General features: G+C 38.1%; 1 protein-coding gene across 1 annotated transcript; it reads right to left on the minus strand.

Annotated features, from left to right (window-relative positions):
- Window positions 1–1,528: 1,528 nt before the first annotated feature.
- Window positions 1,529–24,192, minus strand: LOC100582853 (lanosterol 14-alpha demethylase). The gene is made up of 10 exons (XM_003252414.4): window positions 23,835–24,192; window positions 21,422–21,520; window positions 18,522–18,698; window positions 17,170–17,296; window positions 15,913–16,087; window positions 13,406–13,525; window positions 12,792–12,987; window positions 8,184–8,279; window positions 6,755–6,923; window positions 1,529–3,196 (listed from the first exon to the last, which is right to left on the minus strand). The coding sequence occupies exons 1-10, from the start codon at window positions 24,024–24,026 to the stop codon at window positions 3,018–3,020; spliced, it is 1,530 nt and encodes a 509-aa protein (XP_003252462.1). The 5' UTR covers window positions 24,027–24,192; the 3' UTR covers window positions 1,529–3,017.
- Window positions 24,193–24,201: the final 9 nt, after the last annotated feature.

Consider the following 24,201-nt stretch of genomic DNA (forward strand, 5'->3'; position numbering starts at 1 on the left):
TTATGGGGTATTTTGTCAAGTACTGAAATAAAAATGACTTCACCATTTTCACCACACTGTATTTGAACCTTCTTCATTTTTAACTGAGCCATAGTTCTTGGTACATAGCATCTCGTTACTTATGTCAAATATGTAGGAGTGAGAGATTCAGAGAAAGCTGTCCTAATCTTAGAGTTAATACTGTTGAAAGTTTTCCATGTGTCTTTGTATCAACTTTACATCTACTTAGTGTTTTTTAAAAGCTATATTGGTATTTCATGATTAATCAATATTTACTGTATTACAGTTAGTGTTAATTGTTTCCAAAGATGTGTTCTCACAAATCCACGGCCCACTAAAAAGATGAAGAAATCATTAACTCACAAGATCTTAATCACATTGCAGCCGAATTAAACAGTATCCCTATTGTCCAAGCCACATTCAGACTGGGAGGCTCTCACAGAGATAATACAAATCGCAATGTTATTTCTCATCTGGAGTCCTCCCCAATAACATGGCAACTCACTAAAACAGCAAGAGGACTAGTATTTGATGCTTACATCTGGAGGATTTTGTCTTATTATTTGATGTTCCATGATTTATACCAACACAAACAGACATGGTAGAAAGTTGTACATTCTTGAACATTTCTAATTTCAGTCATCCCGCAGCATGTGTGGGGGATTAGTTCCAGGATCCCCCTTGGATACTACAGTCCGAGAATGCTTAAGTCTCTTATAAAACAATGTGCTATTTGCAAATAATCTACACACATCCTCCTGTGTACTTCAAATCATCTCATCTCCAGATTATTTGATACCTAATACAATGTGAACATTATGTAAATAGTTGCTAATACTGTATTTTTTTATTGTTGTGGGGTTTTATTTTTAATATTTTGAACCTGCAGTTGGTTGAATCAGAGGATACAGAACCCACAAATACAAAGAGCCAACTATACTTAAATTTTCCACATTAGAAGCTGGGTTCCAATAAGAGGAATTCTAGAAATAGCAAATGTACTCTAAAGCAGTTAGTTGAAGGGGCAGGTTGTGGGTAAAAACCTTTTTCAGCTAGCATGGCTTGCCATTCAAGGCCATTCTGCTCCAGGAGACAGTGGAGAAAAAAAACAGATGGACAAATGATCTGATCAAGCTGAGTTCACTGCCATTGTTTGACCACCACACCTCCTTATATTAGGCCTCTGCAATCACACTTGTTTATGCACCTCAACAATTAGTCTGTGATTAAAAACGAAATCTGTTTGTTACGTCTAAAACTATTCGCTAAACATTAGTCTAGCCTTATCTCGGGGTTGTAACTAGATACTTCAAGAAATCTGTAACATCTGTAATACAAAAATATCTGACATTTCTATTGACAAAATCTTGGATACTGCTAATGCTGCCCAAAGTCATAAATGAAATAAATACTAAATTCCAGTTAGAAATTAGTGCAAATAAAGATGTAATTTTTCCCACCCAAGTTCCTGGATTCCCTCACTCTGCTCACTGAAGCACATACTTTACAATTCATGAATACAGACTGTATTTTTTCAAAGAGAATTTTAATGTGAAAAATTAGCAGAGATTCTGCCTTCACAATTAGAGTTTAACATGAGTCTTCCAGTGTTTTAAAAAGAACTGTAATATACATAAAGCAAAATATTTTGGCATCATCTGGTGAAAACAGATGATGTGGTATTTTTTCAGCCATCTCATATAGTTAGGCCCCGAGTTACAATTATTTGAGATAAGTTGATTCCTAAACAGAATGTGCTTCACAGAACGTGACCAATTTTATTACTCCCAAGGACCTTGTTTCAGATTATCTTAAAACCAGAGTTCACTGATCTCACATTTTAAAAAGAAAAAAGTTTGTTTACTGTTTTAATCAACATAAGTAGTAACAAACATCCCTAATTGGATTCTAGAGAGGAAGCAGGGAAGGCCAGGCGCGGTGGCTCACGCCTGTAATCCCAGCACTTTGGGAGGCCAAGGTGGGTGGATCACAAGGTCAGGAGTTCAAGACCAGCCTAGCCAACATAGTGAAACCCCATTTCTACTAAAAATACAAAAAACTAGCCAGGCATGGTGGCAGGTGCCTGTAATCCCAACTACTCGGGAGGCTGAGGTAGAGAATTGCTTGAACCCGGGAGGCGGAGGATGCAGTGAGCTGAGATCGTGCCACTGCACTCCAGCCTCGGTGACAGTGCGAGACTCCATCTCAAAAAAAAAAAAAGCAGGGAACAACTGAGCCAAAACAAAATTATCCCCTAAGGACTTGACTTTGGATTTCCACATAAATGTGACCTTGTAGAACTAGATACATATTTATCAGGTAAATATGTAATTATTTAGTAATTAGATCAAGATACCTGAGCAGTCTTTAGCATTAATAATTACATTATTTTTAGGAAATCTTATCAAATATGGTCCTGGCTCTCTTAATTTCCCATATGCAGTGATTTTAGTTAAAATTCCAAAGGATTTCTTTTTTCTATAATATCTCCATTTCTGAGTATCATCATACCAAAACAATCAGTATTCTCTTATTCAAGGCTTTAGATGTTCGATTATTCCCTACCCTTCCATCCTCACACACACAATAATTGCCCAGATAAATAATAACCTGTGGTTTCCAAGTATCTCACTGGGATTTTTATTCTTTATACCTTGCAGGACTAGTCCAAGATTTGAATACCCTGAACTTATTTGGCAAGAGCAATGAGTACTCTTAAAATTACTACCTGGAAATTATATTATTTAGAATCTGCCAATTACCTAGATCCCCCCTGAACAACTGTTTACTAATGAACTTCCTGAAAGCATAAGTATCATAACTATTAGAAAATGTTTCAAATGCTATTATATTTGAGAGAACCATTCAATTAACAAAATACTAAATCATAAACTGGCTTTTAGAATTACACACAAAAAAACAGTACACTACAAGAGTTGTTTTGTACACTTCATTCTCTTCGAATGCCTTTGTGGTTTGCAGTGATGATCACATATATTAGTTCCTTGCAACCTTTTTCATTTTGATCTTCGTTTGTAACGGATAACTGGGTTTTCAGGGGTGTGAATCATAGTTGTATAATTCACAGTGGGAAAGTATCCATCAATGAGATCAAATTCATATAAACGAAGCATAGTGGACCAAATTGTCTTAATTTGAACATAGGCAAAATTTTCCCCAATACAACGATGACGCCCTAAAAAAAAAAAAAAAAGTTATAAGAATCAGTTTAACTTCTTTCTCATCCTTTTTAGCCTGGGGTGATATTTTTTATCTACATTTTTAGATGAACAGCAAATGTACAGATAGTATAATAAAAAGATGACATTCTTTTCACATAAAACAATGTGAATTATTAAAAATTCCAGGAGATTTTCAATATCACATTTTAGGAAAACAGTACTTGACTAACCACATAACTTTTCCAATTTTTCTGAAAATATATATCTGGGTTAAATATGTGGAAAGTTTGAATCATAAGATGGTAATCTAGTTTGGGAATATAGTAGAATATTCTGTTTGTCCCAAGAAAGCCCTAGTTAAAAGTCAATATGAAAACCTTCCAGTCAAAACCTCAAATGTCATTATAAATGATTATGGAAGAAAATGAGATTTACTGAACCCAAAATAATACATATACTAAAAAGTCACACCTATGTAGAAACTGACAAGCTGATTCTAAGATGCATATAAAAATGCAAAGGACCTAGGATATCCAAAGCAATCTTGGAAAAAGAACTGAGTTGGAGGACATAAAACTGATTTCAAATCTGACTTCAAGACTAAAGGTAAAACAGAGTGGTACTAGGTAAGGATCAACAAATAGATCAATGGAACAGAGCAGAGAGCCTCGAACAGAATATTTTTATGGTTATTTGATTATCAATAAAGACACCAAAGCAAGCCAATGAGGAAGTCTTTTCAACATAAGGTCCAGGAATAACTAGATATTACATGGGGGAAAAATGAAATTCAACTCCTATGTCACACCATAATCAAATATTAATTCAAGAAGGGTCACAAACCATGATGCTAACAGCATTAATTTCAGTAGAGAAGAAGAGGAGAATATCTTCATGACTCAGGGGCTAAGCAAAAATTTTAAGACAGGGCCAGAAAGCAATAACCATTTAAAAGATTGATAAATCAGACTAAACTAAAGGTTATTCATTTGTCAAAACTCAATGAATGTTGACCTAAGATTTGGGCATTTCATTTCAAGATTTTTCATCAAAAGAAAAAACCTAAACTGACAGTGCTTAGCACAGTGCTTGCTTGGCCCATAACTGTACTTATTTCTAGGAGTGACATTTAAGATGAGCATTTACAAATTGGTCCATATTTCAAATATAACAACCAAAGAGAAGCTTGGCTTACAGGAAGAATAGTCAAAGGACTTAATCGCAACAAGCAAGAAGTATCCCAACTGAATCAACATAAGAGTAGATAAATTCTGATGATTCACAAAATGTAATATGAAAATGAATGAACTATATGCACCAACATAAATAAACAGCACAATTACGAGGTAAAAGAATGAGTAAAGAAATTAGAGACATGTAACGTGATATTTAACAAGATTAACGTAAGATCATCTATCCCCCCACAAATTCAAGTCCATCCAGAACCTTACAATGTGATCTTAATTGGGAAATAGGATCTTTATATATGCAATCATTTAAGATGAGATGACCCTGACTTAGGGTAGGCCTTAGATCCAATAGACTGGTGTCCTTATAAGAATGCCATGTTAAGATACAGAGACATGAACAAGAAGAAAGCCTGTTGAAGACAGGGGTAGTAATTGGAACGATGTAGTTACAAGCCAAGGGTTGCCAAGAGCCACCAGAAGCTAGGAAGATGCAAGGAAGGATTCTCCTGTAGAACCTTAAGGAGGAGCACGGTCCTGCCAATACCTTGATTTCACACTTCCAGCCTCCAAAACTGAGAGAATAAATTTCTACTGTTTTAAGCCACCCATATTGTGGTAATTAGTTACAGAAGCCCTAGGAAACTAACACAAAGATTGAAAAAAGATTGAGACATTCTATCTGTACTCAAATACCTCATACAATATTAAGTTCAGAGACTATGGTTAGGACCAACTATAAATGGGATGTTAAAAGGAAACAGATTTCAGCTTTAACATAAGGCTCTAAAAATGACAGCTGTCCAAACATGGAATGAGCTATCATAAAAGGTAACTGAACAACCCACAACCTATTTCTAGTAAAGTTCAAGTGGAAACCAGATAATTACTAGTTTAGAAACGATTCCTCTTTGGGGCAGAATTTGGGCTACAGAACTAATGCTCTTCCCATCTGTTAACAATCTGATTCTTTGGCCAGGTGGCATGGCTCACACCTGTAATCCCAGCACTGTGGGAGGCCGAGGTGGGCAAATCGCTTCAGGCCTGGAATTCCAGACCAGCCTGGCCAACATGGCAAAACCCAGTCTCTACTAAAAGTACAAAAATTAGCTGAGCGTGTACCTGTACCTGTAATCCCAGCTACTCAGGAGGCTGAGTACCTGTAATCCCAGCTACTCAGGAGGCTAAGGCACGAGAATTACTTGAACCCAGAGGTGGAGGTTGCAGTGAGCTGAGAGATTGTGCCACTGCACTCCAGACTGGGTGACAGAGCAAGACTCTCTCAAAAAAAAACTATGATTCTTTTATATATTGTGTTATACACCACAGTATTAAATTTATTACATAAAGATCTGAAGTTCCCAAAGGACTTTATACTTTCCTTTATATGTGGAAAAAGTGTGACCAATGACAAGTCATCTGTCATTTAAATGATCCCTTTGGAAAGACTAAAGTCACAGAATATAGTTTAATCAGTACAGAGAACCAATGGACAGAGAAATTACTGGAGAAACAAGGGTATAGCTAAATTATTTTAGGATCTTACTGGAAATGAAATTTGCAAGCCTACAAAGAACTGCCCAAATTTAAAGAACATTTTCTCATAAGGATATTCACAGAGAGCAAAAATGTTGACTAACAATCCAGAAAAGCTTTAATTTTAAAAGACTGCCTTTGATTTTTTGTGAAATGCTAGTAATCTGTTATGATATTTAACCTAAATTAATTCCCTGAATGGTGTGCTGACTCCAATGGTTCTTTAAAAGAGAATCCACAAAGAGCTTTAAATACGGCCGGGCACGGTGGCTCACGCTTGTAATCCCAGCACTTTGGGAGGCCGAGGCGGGCGGATCACGAGGTCAGGAGATCGAGACCACGGTGAAACCCCGTCTCTACTAAAAATACAAAAAAATTAGCCGGGCGTGGTGGCGGGCGCCTGTAGTCCCAGCTACTTGGAGAGGCTGAGGCAGGAGAATGGCGTGAACCCGGGAGGCGGAGCTTGCAGTGAGCCGAGATCGCGCCACTGCACTCCAGCCTGGGCGACAGAGCGAGACTCCGTCTCAAAAAAAAAAAAAAAAAAAAAAAAAAAAGAGCTTTAAATACTATTGTAAGGGGAAACAAGGATGTTCTATAAAAATTAGACCTAATAAAACCAGACAGGTTGGGAAGTAGTGAAGCATTATGTAAGAGTTTATGGAACAATTCCATTTAGTACAAAGAAAATATTTTTCTCCAACTTATAAAGATTCTTCTCCTAAAAAAGTTTGCAAAAATGTCCCTATGAGAAAAGGGAGAGATAATTTGTAAACACAATTCGGAATATTTTGACAGAGACAAATATGTTATCAGAACAAACATTTCCAATCTAAAATATAATCATCTTACCAGCTCCAAATGGCACATAGGCAAACTTTTCCCCTGATGCTGGGTTATCCTGTAAGTAGCGATCAGGATTAAAGTCCAGGCGTTCTACCCATGAGTCTTTAAGTCTTTGATTGACAGTGGGAGAAACACACACCTGATGTCCTGGAGGAATGGTATACCCTGCCACAGTCTATAAACAAAAGCCACACATTTCATTAGAGAATTTTAAAATGTGCTGCCAAATAATCAGATAATTGTGTAATAAAGCACGAATATACATGGGATACTCAGATGCTCCTTGATTTATGATAGGTTTACATCCTGATAAACCCATCATAAAGTCACAAAATTGTAAGTTGAATCACCAGAAATCAAGAACCATCTGTACATATATTTAAAAACTGGCTAGATAATAGGCCAACTAAAAATTATTTTAACTCAAGATGATTTCCAGTGAGCCAGCGTTGGGTTGGAAGTACACAGTACACAAATCAAACCCATAATGCCTTGGAGGTAGGATTGGAATTTCAGAGAGGCTTTCACTATCAATTTGTACACTTCATATTAACAATTTTTTACAACAAAATGTTATGAAAAATGCAGAGCATGATTAGCATTAAAGATTAGCATGTAGGCCGGGCGCGGTGGCTCACGCCTGTAATCCCAGCACTTTGGGAGGCCAAGGCGGGTGGATCACCTGAGGTCGGGAATTCGAGATCAGCCTGACCAACATGGATAAACCCCATCTCTACTAAAAATATAAAAAATTAGCCAGGCGTGGTGGCATGCCCCTGGTAATCCCAGCTACTCAGGAGGCTGAGGCAGGAGAATTGCTTGAACCCGGGAGGCAGAGGTTGCGGTGAGCTGAGATTGCGCCATACACTCCAGCCTGGGCAACAAGAGCGAAACACTGTCTCAAAAAAAAAAAAAAAAAAAAAAGATTAGTATGTATACTATCTACAATTAGGTAAAAATATGTTTTCAGAATATATAAAACCGAAGATTAGGTAGAAGTGATTATTCTACTTTTTTAATTAAAAAAAATCTCTTTTATGCTACTCTACTTCCTCTTTTTTCTTTCTTTTTTTTTTTTTTTTTGAGACAGGGTCTTGCTCTGTTGCCCAGGCAGCAATGCAGTGGTGTGATCATGGATTACTGCAGTTTCAACCTCCTAGGCTCAAGCAATCTACCCACATCAGCCTCCCAAGCAGCTGGGACCACAGGCATGTGCCATTATGGCCAGCTAATTTTTAGAAAAAATTTTGTAGAGATGAGGTCAGTCTCACTATGTTGCCCAGGCTGGTCTCAAATTCTGGCCTCAAGTGATCCTCCTACCTCAGCCTCCCAAAGTGTTGAGATTACAGGTGTGAACCACCACACCCAGCTATTTCTTCTTTTTGATAAATAAAAACTGGGGGTATAGAGGGGAAGATGTAGCCAAGATACTCACCTGAGGAGTTCTGGCCATTCTCATCATGATCATTATAGGAGGTCTAAGTCTTAATGTTTCTTTTATACAGCGATCAAGTAAATTTAGATCCTTGAGCTAAAATGAGAAAGCATTTCCTGATTGTTATAAATAACATACTTCAACAGTACAAAAAATTAGTTTAACCTCTTAGTTAGTACAAGACTGGTTGCATTCCAGCTAAAAGTACAGAGGTAACTGGTTCAGGGTGGCTGGGGTTATCATGCTCTACCACTGTCCATGGTGAAAAAGGAGGGCAAGGGTAACAGAAAGAGACGATCGCCCTGAAGAATGAAGTAAGAACCTACAAAAATTCACTCCTCTAAAAAATGAAAACAGTAGCAACAATCTCAATGTCAACTTTTTCAAAATTCTGGAAGATTAACCAAAGGCTTGCAACAATCTAAGGAGAGTTAATTCAAGAAAAAGAAATCTGAATCTTGGTAAGAAGAGTAAGCTTTGTGGTAGTGTAAGTTGTATTTCTTTCATCCTCCTCTCCCCAAATCCATGGTAGCCCCGGAAACCAACAGCATGACAACTATAGCAGCTGTGAAAGCCAGAAGCCTAATAACTATTAGAGGAGCCAGAGCAAATTTTCCAAAAATAATTAGCAAAAATTATTTAACACTGAAGGCACCTGAGATGCTGATATTAGTTGGTGCTAAGAGACAGAACAAGAAGTTTAAACGGGAAAACTGGGGAGTAAGATGTCCACAGGAGACTTTGAAAAGTTCCAACATAAGAGAATCTTGAAGGCCACACATATGTATAAGACCATGCATATGCCCAGGTAAGATCTAAGAGGCTGTAATCTTCTACCTCTGGCTGACCTGTACACACAGGTAGCGAAGGCAGACTTGTAACTCCCTGTTGGAGTGTTAATAACATCCCCTAGCACACACACACAGAGCCTTTCAGCAAAAGCTAGGAGACTGGCTGTTCAAAGCACTTCAGTAAATCTCTGTCCAAATATTAGATGCCCACTAAAGTAAGCAAGCAGAGATTTCAGTGACCTCACTGAACAAGGAATGACATAATTAATCTAGGAAAGGCAGTAAACAAACAGCAGCAGCAACAACAACAACAAAAAGCCAGCAACAATAGACCTAGAGAGGAGGGCATCTGATTTCCACAGTTGCCACATTATTTTAAATGTACAGTTTTCAACAAAAAAAATTACAAAAAACACACCAAAACAGGAAAGTATGGCCAGTACATAGAAAAAGCAAGCAGTTTAATAGAAACTATCCATGAAGAAGCCCAGACATTGGACTTACCAGATAATGAATTTAAATCAGCTATTATAAATAGGTTCGAAGAACTACAGTAAAATATGCCTAGCTATCTCTAGTAAAATGGAGAATATCAATATATTATTTTTTTAGAGAACCAAATAGAAATCCAAGAACTGAGAAGTATGAGAACTGAAATGAAAAATTCACCCGAGGGGATCAACAGCCGATTTGAACTGGCAGAAGAAAGAATAACATCAAAAAATAATAATAACAAAATACTTAAGAATACATTTAACAATTGAAGTTTAAACATTGTGCACCAAAAACTATAAAACATTGTTGAAAGAAATTAAAGAACTAAAATAACAGAAAGACATCCCATGTTCATAGATTTAAAGACTAAAATTGTGCTCCCAAATTAATATGGTGATACAATGCAATCATTGTCAAAAATCTCAGCTAGCTTCTTTGCAGAAATTGACACACAGACCCCAAAAGTCATATGGAAACTAAAGGGACTAGAAGTAGATAAACAGCCTTGAAAAGGACAAAGTCAGAGGACTCACACTCCCGAATTCAAAACTTATTACAAAACTACTGTAATGGCATCAGACTAAACATATCAATGGAATAGAACTGAGTCCAGAAATAAAGCCTTAAATTCATGGTCAAGAGGCTTTTTAAAATGTATTTATTTTTTCAGAGACAGGGTTTTGCTATGTTGCCCAGGCTGGACCCCAAGTCCTGAGCTCAAGCGACCTTCCCATCTCAGCTTCTCAGTAGCTGAGAATACAGGCACGTGCCACTGCGTCTGGCTATAATAGATTTTTTTACAAAGACAATTCAACATGGAAAAAACAGTCTTTTCAACAAACAGTGTGGGACAACTGGATAAACACATGCAAAAGAATGATGACCTCACACCACATACACAAATTAATTCAAAATGGATCAAACATCTAAATGTAAGATATGAAACTACAAAACACTAAGAAGAATACACAGAAATAAATCTTCATACACTTTGATTAGGCATTGGTTTCTCTGACACCAAAAGCACATTAAAAAAAAAAATAGATGAACTCTTACAACTCAATAATAAAAAGACAACTCATTTTAAAAATGGGAACAGGATGTGAGCAGACATTTCTCCAAAGAAGATATGCCAAAGCCAAAGAACACATCATAAGACACTCAACATCACTAGTCACCAGGGAAATGCAAAATCAAAACAAAATACCAACTGGCACGGTGGCTCACACCTGTAATCCCAGCACTTTGGGAGGCCAAGGTGGGCAGATGACTTGAGGTCAGCAGTTTGAGACCAGCCTGGCCAATATGGTGCAACCTCGTCTCTACCAAAAATAAAAAAATTAGCCAGGCGTGGTGGTGTGTATCCAGCTACTTGGGAGGCTGAGGCAGGAGAATAGCTTGAACCCGGGAAGCTGAGATTGCAGTGAGCCAAGGTCGCGCCATTGCACTCGAGCCTAGGCATCGCACCAAGACTCTGTCTCAAAAAAAAAAAAAAAAAAAAAGTACCACTTCACACCTATTATAATAAAAAAATCAAGTAACAAGTTTGGTGAGGGGGTGCAGTCAGGACCAACATATACTGTTTAGTGAGATTTGAAAGTGGTGCAGCCACTTTTAAAAACAGTCTGGCAGTTCTTCTAAGTTACCTTATGACCCAGCAATTCTACTCCTAGGTATGACCCCCCAAAATTGAAAACACATGTCCACATAAAATCAGTACACAAATGTTTAGAGCGGCATTATTCATAATAGTTTAAAAGATGGAAACAACTCAAATGTCCATCAACTGATGAACAGATAAACAAAATGTGGTATATCCATATAATGGAATATTATTGGTGATAACAAAGACTGAAGTACTGATACATGCTACAACATGGATGAACCCTGATAACATGCTAAGTGAAACAAGCTAGTCACAAAAGACTACATATTGTATGATCCCATTTCTATGAAATATCCAGAATAGGCAAACTCATAGAGGCAAAAGGAGATTAATGGTTGCCAGGGGCAGCGGTCAGGGAGAATGAAGCATGACTGCTAATGGGTACCAGCTCTCTTTTGGGAGTGATGTAAATGTTCTAAAATTAAATTATGATGATGGTTTCCCAACTCTTAATATGCTAAAAACCACAAAGTGTACATTTTAAATGGATGGGTTTATGCTATGTAAATGTATCAGTTAAGCTGTTATTTTAAAAGTTACTAAAAACAAGAATGAGTGTTGAGACATCACTACTGAGCTTACAGAAATAAAAAGAACTATGAGAATACTATGAACAATTGCATGCCAACAAATTAGGTAACCTAGATGAAATGGACAAATTCCTAGAGAGATATAAACTACTGAAACTGACATAAGAAGAAATGGAATATCTGAATAAACCCGTAACAAATAAATTGAATTAGTAAGTAAAGTCTTCCCAGAAAGAAAAGCACAGATCTAGATGATTTCACTGTTGAATTTTCGCAAATATGTAAAAAAGGATTAACACCAATCATCCACAAACTCTTCCAAAAATTAGAAGAAAAAAAGAATACTTCCAAATTCATTCTATGAGATCAGTATGATCCTGATATCAAAACCAGCCAAAGACATCACAGTGAAACTAGAGATCAATATCCCTTACGAATATAGACGCAAAAATCCTCAACAAAACACCAGCAAGTTTATATGCAGTAACATATAAAAACAACTATGTACCATGACAAAGTAGGATTTATCCCAGGAATACAATTAACATCTGAAAATCAGTGTAATGTGCCATATTAATATAGGACCAAAAACACAAAAGATAACAGGAAGATGATATCACCAAGGTTTGCTTCCAAGATGGAATGTCAGGTTGTGCAGTGAGTTGTCCTCTCTTCCTTTCCACCCAGCAAGATGCATGTAGTATTTGTAAATGTCTAGTCCTCATTACTACTACTACTACTTTTAGAAGTCTCTGCTCATGCACAGGCCACTCTGGACATATAGAATTCTAAGTAACTCAGAGGCTTCTACACTTCATAAGACACACAACATGCACATAATATCCTCTACGTACAGAAGCCAGACTTTGAAGCAGAGGAAGTAAGTACCAAAGAAACATCCCCAAGGATCTCTAAGCCATCAACCCAAAACATATCTGATAAAGCTTAATGGCAAGAAGCAATAACATTAAGATATTTTAGGTAAGGTTATAGGGAATTGCTAAAAATAGAGAAGCTGATCAATTTAAGCTATAGTATATAGAAAATCTCAAATTGTCCCTTTTAAAAACAAGCCACAGATCCTCAAAGTCATAAGGCAGCAATGAAACTGAAAAATCCAACAAACCTGGTCATAAGTTAAAGGAGGCAGATTCTCTCCACAGACTGTTTTCTGTTCTAAATAACATTTTTCTTGAAGTGTTTTGTCTCTGGCCAAAAAGAAGCCCATCCAAGCACTAGTAGTTGAGGATGTATGCTGCCCTGCCAAGAGTAATCCAATAAGCATCCCTGCTACTTCATCATCAGTCAAAGGACGCCCATCCCTAAGGAATGAACCAAACACACAAATTTAACATTTTGGCAGATACATTTCATGCCGCAACCTTTAAATAAAGTGTCATAATGAATACATTTTTCAGGTATAATAGTCTCTTATATTTGACTATCACAAGTCAAGAGTTTTTTTTCTCTTAGGGAAGAGACAGACCAGCACAAAACGATTTTGATTACAAAAGACTCCATTACAGTTCATTAGCAAACTTTTACCATACCCAGTTACTGGGATTACAGTAAGACACAGGATGCCAATAGTTTATGTCTCAACAATTTAAAAAGTCCAAAGATCACAGCTACCAACTTATTTTGCCAGCATCACTGTTTTTTAACTGGAAATATTATTTAACTGTGTTTTAATGTGTAATTTCCTGCTTCAGCTTAATATGTTATCTGAATAGCTCTTACTTGTATGTAGCATCTAGTAAAGTTTGGAGAATGTCATCAATTTTTTCTTGAGACTGTCTGCGTTTCTGGATTGCCTTATAGAAAATATCCTTGATTTCCCGATGAGCTCTGTCCCTGCGTCTGTAATTAAAAGATGAAGATGATTTTCTTAAATAAAGAAATAACCTTCTAGGATCAAATTCATTTTGAGAATCAGGACCGAGCATAAAGCATCTTATTTAACCAACTTTAATGACTCTAAAATAATTGCAAAAAAATCAGAACCAGGAACATGCTGGAAGTCATGAAAATCTTACATTGTTAAAAATGTCCATAGTCCCTAAGGGCAAGAACTGTGCTTTATTTAACATCTATATCCCAGATTCTTAACACATTACCTGTGTTCAAACTAAAGGCCTAAAACAAGCAAGAAATTCCTTTAGAAGTATTTTCTAGTTCAACAGAAAGTAGAATACTCTTTTAAATTAACATAAAATTCCAATTTTAATACCAAATCAAGTCTTAAAGCAGAAGAGTCACTCTGGTTCGTCTATGGAATCTGATTCTACTTTTCGCTTTCTAATACAATAGTTTTTTGTAGGGGGTGAAAATACTAGCAGATTCAGAAAACAAGCTTCAACTCCTAAACTTCACCTTTAAATAGTATGTTCACTATGTAGCAGGTACCATATTAAGTGTTTTACATGAATTACTCACTTTTATCTTCCTGTGAGATACATACTATTAACCTCAAGTTATAGCTAGCTGCATAAGATCACACAGAAAGCAAACATTGGAGCTGGAATTTAAAACTAGGCAATCTGACTCCCAAGCCCCCTCTTAAATCAAGCCTTCTAATAAAAACTCCTACCCTGTTTCATTTACAAGACTGTTAATCTCTTATTGAGGATCAACTGAAACCATGTGTACAGAAGAGAAGATGTTGGGGCTTAACTGTATGAATACAGTCAAACCAGGAAAACATAGGCCTGTTTAAGACAGTGAATTGAATAATCTGGTTAAATTAGTTGGTATGAGTAGAAAAAAGAAAGACTGGGCCAGAATATGAAGGGCCTAACATAGCAAGCTCTGACTTCATCCAAGAGACAGAGCAGGTAGAAACAGGCAGGTAGAAATGCACATTTATGGGCCAGGCACAGTGGCTCACGCCTGTAATCCCAGCACTTTGGGAGGCCGAGGCGGGCAGATCACAAGGTCGGGAGATCAAGACCATCCTGGCTAACACAGTGAAACGCCACCTCTACTAAAAGTACAAAACAATTAGCCAGGCGTGGTGGTGGGTGCCTGTAGTCCCAGCTACTTGGGAGGCTGAGGCAGGAGAATGGTGTGAACCTGGGAGGCAGAGCTTGCAGTGAGCCGAGATCACACCACTGCACTCCAGCCTGGGCAAGAGAGAGAGACTCCGTCTCAAAAAAAAAGAAATGCACATTTATGGAGAACCCACTATGGGTCCAGGGCTGTGCTGGGTGTTCTAATATAAGATATATTAAAACATTTTGAAACTGCAAAGCTCCTTGCAAATATAAGGTATGATGAGTTCCAGAGAACTTTAGGGAATCTCTCCTGGCTCTTCCTTTTACTCCCACCCCTCTTCTAATCTATAACTAGATAGAGGGGGCAGAAATAGAAGAAAAGGGACTAGCAATCTATCTCCTCCCCATCTGTCACCTAAACACAAATAAATCAACAAAAGTATAGAAAGCCTACTAATACACAAAACACAAAGCACTAAGCTATAGATCAAGTCCTAAGAGCAATATTTCTTTATATCAGAGGCAGTCCTTGTCCTTAAGAAACAGAAAATTAAAGAAAGGCACAAATATTCAAAACAAAGAAACTTCACAATACAATAAAAAGCCACCAAAGATTTCAAACAAGTGCTAGAGAAGAGCTATATCACTTTTAGGTATAGTTCGGAGACTTCCCTGAGGATAAGGAATACGTGAGGTAAGCAGGCTTTTAAACTAGGCTGGGCTCAGTGGCTCATGCCTGTAATCCTAACATTTTGAGAGGCTGAGGCAGGTGGATCACCTGAGGTCAGGAGTTCAAAACCAGCCTGGCCAACATGATGAAACCCTGTCTCTACTAAAAATACAAAAATTAGTTGGGCATGGTGGCACGTGCCTGTAGTCCCAGCTACTCAGGAGGATGAGGCAGGAGAATTGCTTGAACACAGGAGGCAGAGAATGCAGTGAACCGAGATCACACCACTGCACTACAGCTGGGGCAACAGAGCAAGACTCCATCTCAAAAACAAAAACATAAATAAAATATTAGACTAGACAGACAACAAATCACCTTTTTAATAAACTGAAACTTACTTTAAATGAGCTCACTATATAAAGAAAATTTGTCTTGAATTCTTATAGAAGAAAGGGGATTCATAATCTTACCCATTTTGTATGTTTTACTTGTTTAATTTTTATCTTCGTTAAGGCAAAGCATACCAACACTACAATAATTATACAAAGTTAAATAACCAAGTGTAATATCTTCTTTATCCATACCTGAAACTAGGCAAAGGCAGCCAACCTGGTAAGAGCCAGGCTGCATGGCTGAAACCTCCATCCAAATCTGCATACAGCTGTGCTACCTTTTCATTGAGTTGACTTCTGATTTCCTTTCCATGCAAACAATGGCTAGCTGTTAAAATTATGAGCTCAGAAAGAGCTTCAAACACATCTAGGGAGAAAAAAAGATTATTCTCATTACTATTTCCAAAAAGTGAAAGAAAATTGAGAATTAAAAACAGAACTCAAACAAACAAGATCCTATTCATATCATCGAAGAAAGTCTGTAGACAGACATGTGACTATGTACAACAACAAAGAAAGGGGGGCAATAAACCAAACAATGGGAAGTACCCTGTCCCTCTGAACAGCCAAAACAGATCCCAGAAACACATCTCAAAACCCCACTCATGAGCACTTCATCATGAAAAGAATAAATGTGGTTATTTGATTTCCAGGTCACAATAACAAAAGCAGAAAAAAGGTTATTTATAGTGCATATGACAATAATAAGGTACGTCCCAAGGAATAGTAGCCAAAGATCAGATTATTTCCCAGGTTAAAAGTAGGAAGATCAGGGACAAAATGGAATTACTGGCCATATATAAAAGAAAACTATAATCACCAATTAGTATATCCCAACACTGGAGACAAATGCACCAGGCAAGCATAATTTGATGGCACTCAACTAATAAAAATTATCCAATTAATTTCCTGTTAATTCCACATTCACTAAATGAACTTCCAATGATCATTTGGCTTTCCAATTATATTTGTCAATAAAAAGAATCATCAGTAAATATTCTGGATTTCTTGGTGCTATAATTATATGTCTCACATGCATTATTACACTGGCATTCTAATTTATATATCAGTTTCTTGTATGGTTAGAAAATATATCATATCAACTTAAGTATACCAAAAACAAATATTCTGGACCTCTTACAGAGGCCAAAGGCCAGACCCAGAATATAGTGACCTGCTGCCCTGGGTCCTGCTGCCCTGTGGGCAGATGTTGCTTCCTACTATGGGCACAGCAATTGCTTCTGAAGGCAATACTTAACTTGCAGCCCAGCATAAAAACTGGATTCTCAGTTACGACTTTATGGCAACCATTACATAACCCTCCCATAAATCCAAGGCAGTTTTACATACACTGTAATTTGTTTTTTATATACTACACACATATATACTCTACTTTTCTATTCATAGAGAAGTAGAAATGTTAGGACAAACATCAAACATTTTGCTTACTTTTTTCTCCACTTTCTCCCCAACTCTCAAAGTATTCCTTTGTTTCTTTTTCAATTATAGAAACATGCTGTTTAAAGTGGGCTATGTTAAGGCCACTTTTTAACATTTTCTTCTGCTCCAAGAAAACCTTCAAAAAAATTCAAAAAGGCGATACAGCATTAAAACACATTTTTGTTTTATCATAAAATCCATTTAGGTTATTATAACTATGTAACACTAACACAACTAATGGTTTTAACCCTTTGGGCATTTACATTTTAAGAGTCTAAATGAATAGATCTATCTGACTCTAAATGAATAGAGTCTAAATGAATAGATATATCTGAGCAGAGGGATTTTCCAGGGCCCTCTTTCTTGGCCTTAAGGAGAGCCATTCATTCCCTCATTCCTCATCACTAGAAACAAGATTTAATGTTAACTCTTAACTGCTATACTAGGGTACTGGCTAATGTGTGTTACATTCACAGCCAGAGCCCATACCAAGCATTGGGGCCAATTGTCTGATTTGTGTTCTATATCAACTTAAAACAATTTCATATTTGGCTTTTGAGGGTAAAACATACACATAGATGTACCCCACACCTGAAGTAGTTGCATTAAAAGAGGACTTCTAAAGTCAGCAATCTCTAAACAGCTCTTATGTTAGAATTTCAGGGAGGAATGGGTAGGTAGGAAGTCCTTTTGATGAAGTAACAGGATTGTCTTATAACCCTTTCAAATTAAATCCCAATATGCTAAGTTATCATTGATTCCATTATTTGTACATGAAGCCCTTTAATATTGTTTAGCCATGACAGCAAATATAAAACTAAATACCCATTACTTAACAGTTATCCACGGCCTTCCTTCTCATGATTCTTCAGACTTTTGAACCAAGGAATAAACTGGTTCTATATTTTATTACATTTTTTTGGTTTGGTTGGTTTCTTTGTGTGTGTGTGTGTGTGTGTGTGTGTGGTTTTTTGTTTCTGTTTTTGAGACAGAGTCTCACTCTGTTGCCAAGGCTAAAGTGCAGTGTTGTGATCTCGGCTCACTGCAACCTCCATCTCCTGGGTTCAAGCGATTCTCATGCCTCAGCCTCCCAAGTAGCTGGGATTACAGGTGTGCACCACCAGCCCCACCCCGCTGTTTTTGTATTTTTAGTAGAGACAGGGTTTCGCCATGTTGGCCAGGCTGGTCTCGAACTCCTGATCTCAAGTGATCCACCCACCTTGGCCTCCCAAAGTGCTGGGATTACAGGCATGAGCCACCATGCCTGGCTGTTTCTACATTTTAAATGTATAATGTCTCACTATTAGCTATAACTACTGAGGTATAGATTTGTCTTTATTCATAGTAACAGTGTCACCTACTGGATTAGGCACATCATATGCAACTCCCTTCCCAAACACAGGTGTTGTCAGGCGACTGTAGACATCTTCTGCATTCAGGTCTTCATTTTTACTATTAAAAAGCAGTGCAGCAGCATCACTCCCCAGAAGGTAAGTAAATGTCTTGCCTACCATGGTAAAGCTAAATACAGGTCCATACTAAAAAGAGAAAAGTACATATAGCGATGTTACAAAAAATATGCAACACTAAGACAGTAACTTTTTAAAATCACAAAACAATGCATTATTGAAAAAATAAAAACATATATAAACCTTAAAGCAATTCTTTTCATCTTGCCATACTCCTCCTTCCTGTCTTTGTCCAAATTTATAATTATGTTCATTTAGTTGCAAATGTAGTATAAATATAACTGATTATGCTTTTTTCGCTTTTTTCAGTTTATATTGACAATATTTTCTATTGTCTATATAAACATCACGATGTTAATTTACTGACTACTCTTTCATTATTGGACATATGGGTGATATGTCAGGGTTTTCTTTAGTTATTACAGCTAATTCTGTGATGAACACCTCTGAAAATATAGACTTCTTCCCCCTTTGGTTAAAAACAAATTTTACAAGACTAGCCAAAGAATTTGACCTTTTCTATAGTACCTGTTATGTGAAGACACTACAAGTTTATTTATCTATTTTAGCACTATTTCATCTACACTAAATGACTTCATTTTTTATTTTATATTAATTTGGTTAGATGTTAAATGCTTTCCCTTGCAGTTTTCTGGTTATTATTGAAGACTAGACTCTAGGGGTATAATCATGAAAAAAAAATACTGTCCCAACTCACCAAGCTTAGTCTATTGGAAAAAATACAAATTAATCAAATAATCACATTAACAAATATAAAACTGCAAATGTGACAAGTATTACAGAAAGGAAAGCAACTCTGTGATGAGAGAATCTAAAAAAGGGAGACCTAACAGAGGAAAAGACAACTGGGTTGAGACCAGAAGAATGAGGAGTTAGTTTGGTAGCTAAACATACACAAGGGCCCTAAAGGTAAGAGAAAGAGAAAGGAGGAGATGAGAGTTGAGCATTAGGCAGCACTAGACCATACAGAGCCTCATAAGCCATTTTAAGGAAGTTTTTAAATGGGTGACAAGAATTTTTCAGAGAAAAAGGAAAGATGCCATTGAAAAAGAAATCAACAATACACTGAGAAAACAAATAAAAGTAAAAAGTTCCTGAGACAAAAGAGGGATGGAGAGTTCAGCCCCCGATAAGAGGCAAAATATAGTTGTAATAAAATCAAAGTGGTAGAACACAGTGAGCCAGACTGTCTGTGTTCAAATCCCAGCTCCTCCACCTATTTGCTGTATGACTTTGGTCCTATAGTCAGAGAACTTAACCTCTCTGTGTTTCGTTTCTCTCACTTGTAAAATGGTAATAATAATAATAGCAGTTCTTCACAAGCTGCTGCCAAATTTCATATACAGGGCAGAGAAGAGTACCTTGGCTTACTTAGCATCTTAATGACTTGTTTTCCATTATTGTTATCATTAATAAAAGTATAGGCTCAGAAATCAGACCATGTGTAAATCCTGGCTTGGCCGCTGTCTAGCAGTGAGTCCAAGAAGAAATTATATATCCTCTCTGCTTCTCAGTTTTGTCATCTATAAAACAAATATACCTGAAAGGGTTTTTGTGGAGCTTCAGTGAGATGATCTTTGTAAAGCACTAAGTACTGGCATAAAGTAAGTGTTTTATAATTATTACTATGATAGGAAGAAAAGAGAATAGGATTACTATATAAATACAAGTAGGTTTGCATATTTGAAATTGAGAAAATGAAGAAGTTTTCTTTGAATGGTTTTTAATAATTGTCTCCTAAATCAATGTTTTTAATCATTGTCTCCTAAACAGGAGAAAAAATCATCTGCTTTGATGGAGAGGTAGAAAGATTCAGAAGTTTAGAAAAGTGAAGGTTTGAATTAGTCACTGTAATGAGCAGAAAAGTAGGCCCAATCACAAGAACATAATAGGACTGTGGAGCAGTGTTCAAATATCATTAAGGTAGGCCATCATAAAATCAGGAAGAAACTAATCTGGTGCAGAAGGAGACAATAACTGGCTGCCTCCAAGGGTGACTTCTGCCAGCTGAACACAATGAAAAGATGCAGGGTCAAGGAAATTTAAAGTACTGTATTGCCAAGAGTGTAACAGAAGAGACATGCCAGGGACCCAAAGTGGAAAAAGGAAAGTGAAGAATGAAGGCTGATGGCTCAGGAGAAAGTAAATGGAATGCAAGATCCAATGAGGTCAAAGAATAGTTATAATTTAAGGAGTTGCACAAGCAAACCAGGAGACGGTATAGTCTACGAATAGGATATCTAAATAAATATCGTGGAAGTTAAACATTTAAGAGTGACAAGTCCAAAGTGAGACTGTGAAGTAAATGGCTTAACTGGCACAGGGAAGCTCATTAGAGAGAAGACGGGCAAAGAATTGAGTAGCTATGGTGTCATTTGGGTCATTCAAGTGGACAGTGAAATCACATAAGATGTATAGAGCAGGTTAGAAAACCCCACAGACGCATGGTAAAGAAAAATGAGGGTTAATTAATATCAATTTTAATGACAATAAGTGAATAGAAAACTCAGAACAGTGGCTTTTAAACCATAGTTGCCAGAACTACAGATTTCCTCAATGGTGTCTCAAAGACGACCCCAGGACATGGGAAAAGCTAAAAGGATAGGCATCTATAAGACATCATCTCTTAAACCAGAGCAGTTTCCATTTTGTTTCCTATACTGAGGATATGTATATGATTACAATGTTTTTAAATGTTCTGCCACTTTTCAAAAAAAGTTTAAAAAGCACTTCTCTAGTTTTTTTTTCCTCTAATTATTTGGAAGACTTACCTTCTCATATGCATTTTCTAAAAATTCAATTGGACTTTTCCCAAATGCTATGGCATGCCCAAGGAATGGAATTGGGGAGAAAATGTATGGAGGACTTTTCTACAAGAGAAAAAAATAATAAATTCAGTTCTCGTTTCATTTCAAGAGAGAAACCCAGTTTCGCTTCATGACCAAACAGTTAAACAAAATAGCTATTAAGACTTCAAAAAAAAAAGTTACCAAAAAAAAAAGGAAGCATCAGAAGTAACTTGAGAACAGCCAAATTGCAAATACCTTAAGAGAGTAGCTATTGTAGAAAAGAATAGAAACTCAAAACACGGTATAAGACAAACGACCAGATAAACACTAAGGCACTGTAAATTTAAATGATGGACACTGTTCAGAATATGTCCAATTATTATTGGCGTCTCCAGGCAACTTTTCTAACCATTAGTAGCACAAAACCAAAAAGGTCAAACTACACTTGTCCCTTGGCATTTGTGGGGGACTGGTCCCAGGACCCCCTCACAGATTTGTATCCAGGGATCCTCAAGTCCCTTATATAAAATGGCAAGGTATTTGCGTATAACCTATGTACATCCTCTCATATACCTTAAACCATTTCTATATTACTTACAATACCCAATACAATGTAAAGGCTATGTAAATTGTTATTAAACTATGTTTTTTTATTTGTATTATTTCTTATTGTTGTGTTATTTTGCATTGGGTTTTTTTCCCCCGGGTATTTTAGATCTACACTTGGTTGAATTCCCAAATGTGGAATTCGTGTCCCCAGAGGGCCTTCACTACTTACTTCTACTACTACTCACAATTTTAGTTCTAGATACTTGCTTAAAGAAGGTAGAGAAAAAGACAAGCAGTAACTTGTGGTATAGAAAGAAGGGAAATGTTTAAGAAGCTATATTTATTTCTCAGTAAACAATCAATCTCACGCTTCTCTCACTGCAAGTGAACTAGAGCCACTGATTTTAGAGTTTTTAAGAGAGTAGATCAGCTCTAACAAGAACTCTAGCATTCTTCATAAAAGTTTCTTCAGATGCCACAAAATGAGACCTGCAGATTACAACATTAAATATCCTGAAAATCAAACAAAATAATGAAAAAGGGTAATACTCCTCAATTCTCTGGTGGTCTCAAATAGAAAGGAGCACCACAACCTCACAGTACTCCTTAGCTAATAGAACTATCTTTAAACACTAAAAGTAACTTTGTCTTCCCAGAGACAAATATCATTTCCTTAAAAATCCCATGTGTAGGAAAAAAGTAAATAAATAAATAACTCTGTCTTATGCCTGGTATGGTTCAAACAAAAATTATTTTAAAAGCTACTTGGTCAAAAGTTTGTACATTGCATTGTCAGTAAAAGGGTAGTTTTCAAAAGCTACTTATTGCTGACTGTAAAGGGCACATCCATCAAATAACATTTGGGAGATTAAAAGCTACGTTAATAAGGCTGTTAAATTGAAGAAAATGACTTTTCCTTTTTTTTTTTTTTTTTGACACGGAGTCTCACTGTCGCCCAGGCTGGGGTCCAGTGGCGCGATCTCGGCTTACTGCAACCTCCGTCTCCTAGGTTCAAGCGATTCTCGGGCCTCAGCTTCCCATGCAGCTGGGACTACAGGCGTGCACCACCACACCCAGCTAATTTTTGTTTTGTTTTGTTTTTTGTATTTTAGTAGAGATGGGGTTTCTCCATGTTGGTCAGGCTGGTCTGGAACTCCTGACCTCAGGTGACTGGCCCGCTTCGACCTCCCGAAGTGCTGGGATTACAGGCGTGAGCCACCGCTCCCGGTCGAGAAACTGTTACATTATTAGCATCAGAGGAAGGCCCTTACCACACTCCAGTCACTCCCACTACCACACTCTACACATCCTCCTTAATATGGGTATAAACCGCCATTAGAGGCACTGCTACAGCCCACAGAACCCTGAACCAGACAGGGCAGCCTCCAGGATGACGGGCCAGCTGCCAACAGCATCTCCATCAGGACCCCCACCAAGGATCCCAACGACCACCGGGTCGTTCAAACCCACAGCCGCCAATCCAGCCACCGCCACTAGGGGCACCACTGCCGCGGTCAGTACAGCCATCGCTACAACCACAAATGGCGCAACCACGACCCCGTCCAGGATCAGATACACAGCCGGGGAGGCCAGCACCGCCCCCCAGCACAAGGCAACGGCGGGTGTTACAGCTAGCGCCACCAGCAGCAGTGCCGCCGCCGCAGCCACTACTCCAGCCCCCAGCGCGCCTGCCACCAAAGCCACGCCAAGCATGGCCGCAGTCCCCCCGCCCTTGCCATCCAGCCAGAGCACTGAGCCGGTCCGGGCCACGGAGCCGCCCACGCCAGCCCTTCTGCCGCCTCAGCTGCAGCACGAGCCCCACTCGGACCCTAAAGAATGTACGTACCGCCCGTGCGGGCAGCTGGACCAGGTGGCCGGCGGCGAGACGGAACAGGTAAACCAGGCTGAGGGTGAAGGCGCAGGCGATCAGCAGCATAGACAAGAGGTTGCCACCTGTCACCTTCTCCATCGCCTGGCCCAGCACCGACCCACCCGCCTGCAGCAAGCCCACCAGCATCATCCCGGCCGCAGCCGCCATTTCACTCTGTCGGAGACACTGAAGGCCGAGGTCGCCACCGGTCCTAATCGACGGAGCGAGAGAAGCTGGCAGATGGTCCTCTGCAGGCGGCCCCGGCCCCCAGGTCTCCTACTAAACCCAGCCCCACCCCTCGGGTCCCGCGCGCACCACCCCGTGCGTCACAGAATGGGGCGGG

Source organism: Nomascus leucogenys, chromosome 11 (assembly GCF_006542625.1).
Source record: "Nomascus leucogenys isolate Asia chromosome 11, Asia_NLE_v1, whole genome shotgun sequence".
In the NCBI taxonomy this organism is placed as follows: domain Eukaryota; kingdom Metazoa; phylum Chordata; class Mammalia; order Primates; family Hylobatidae; genus Nomascus; species Nomascus leucogenys.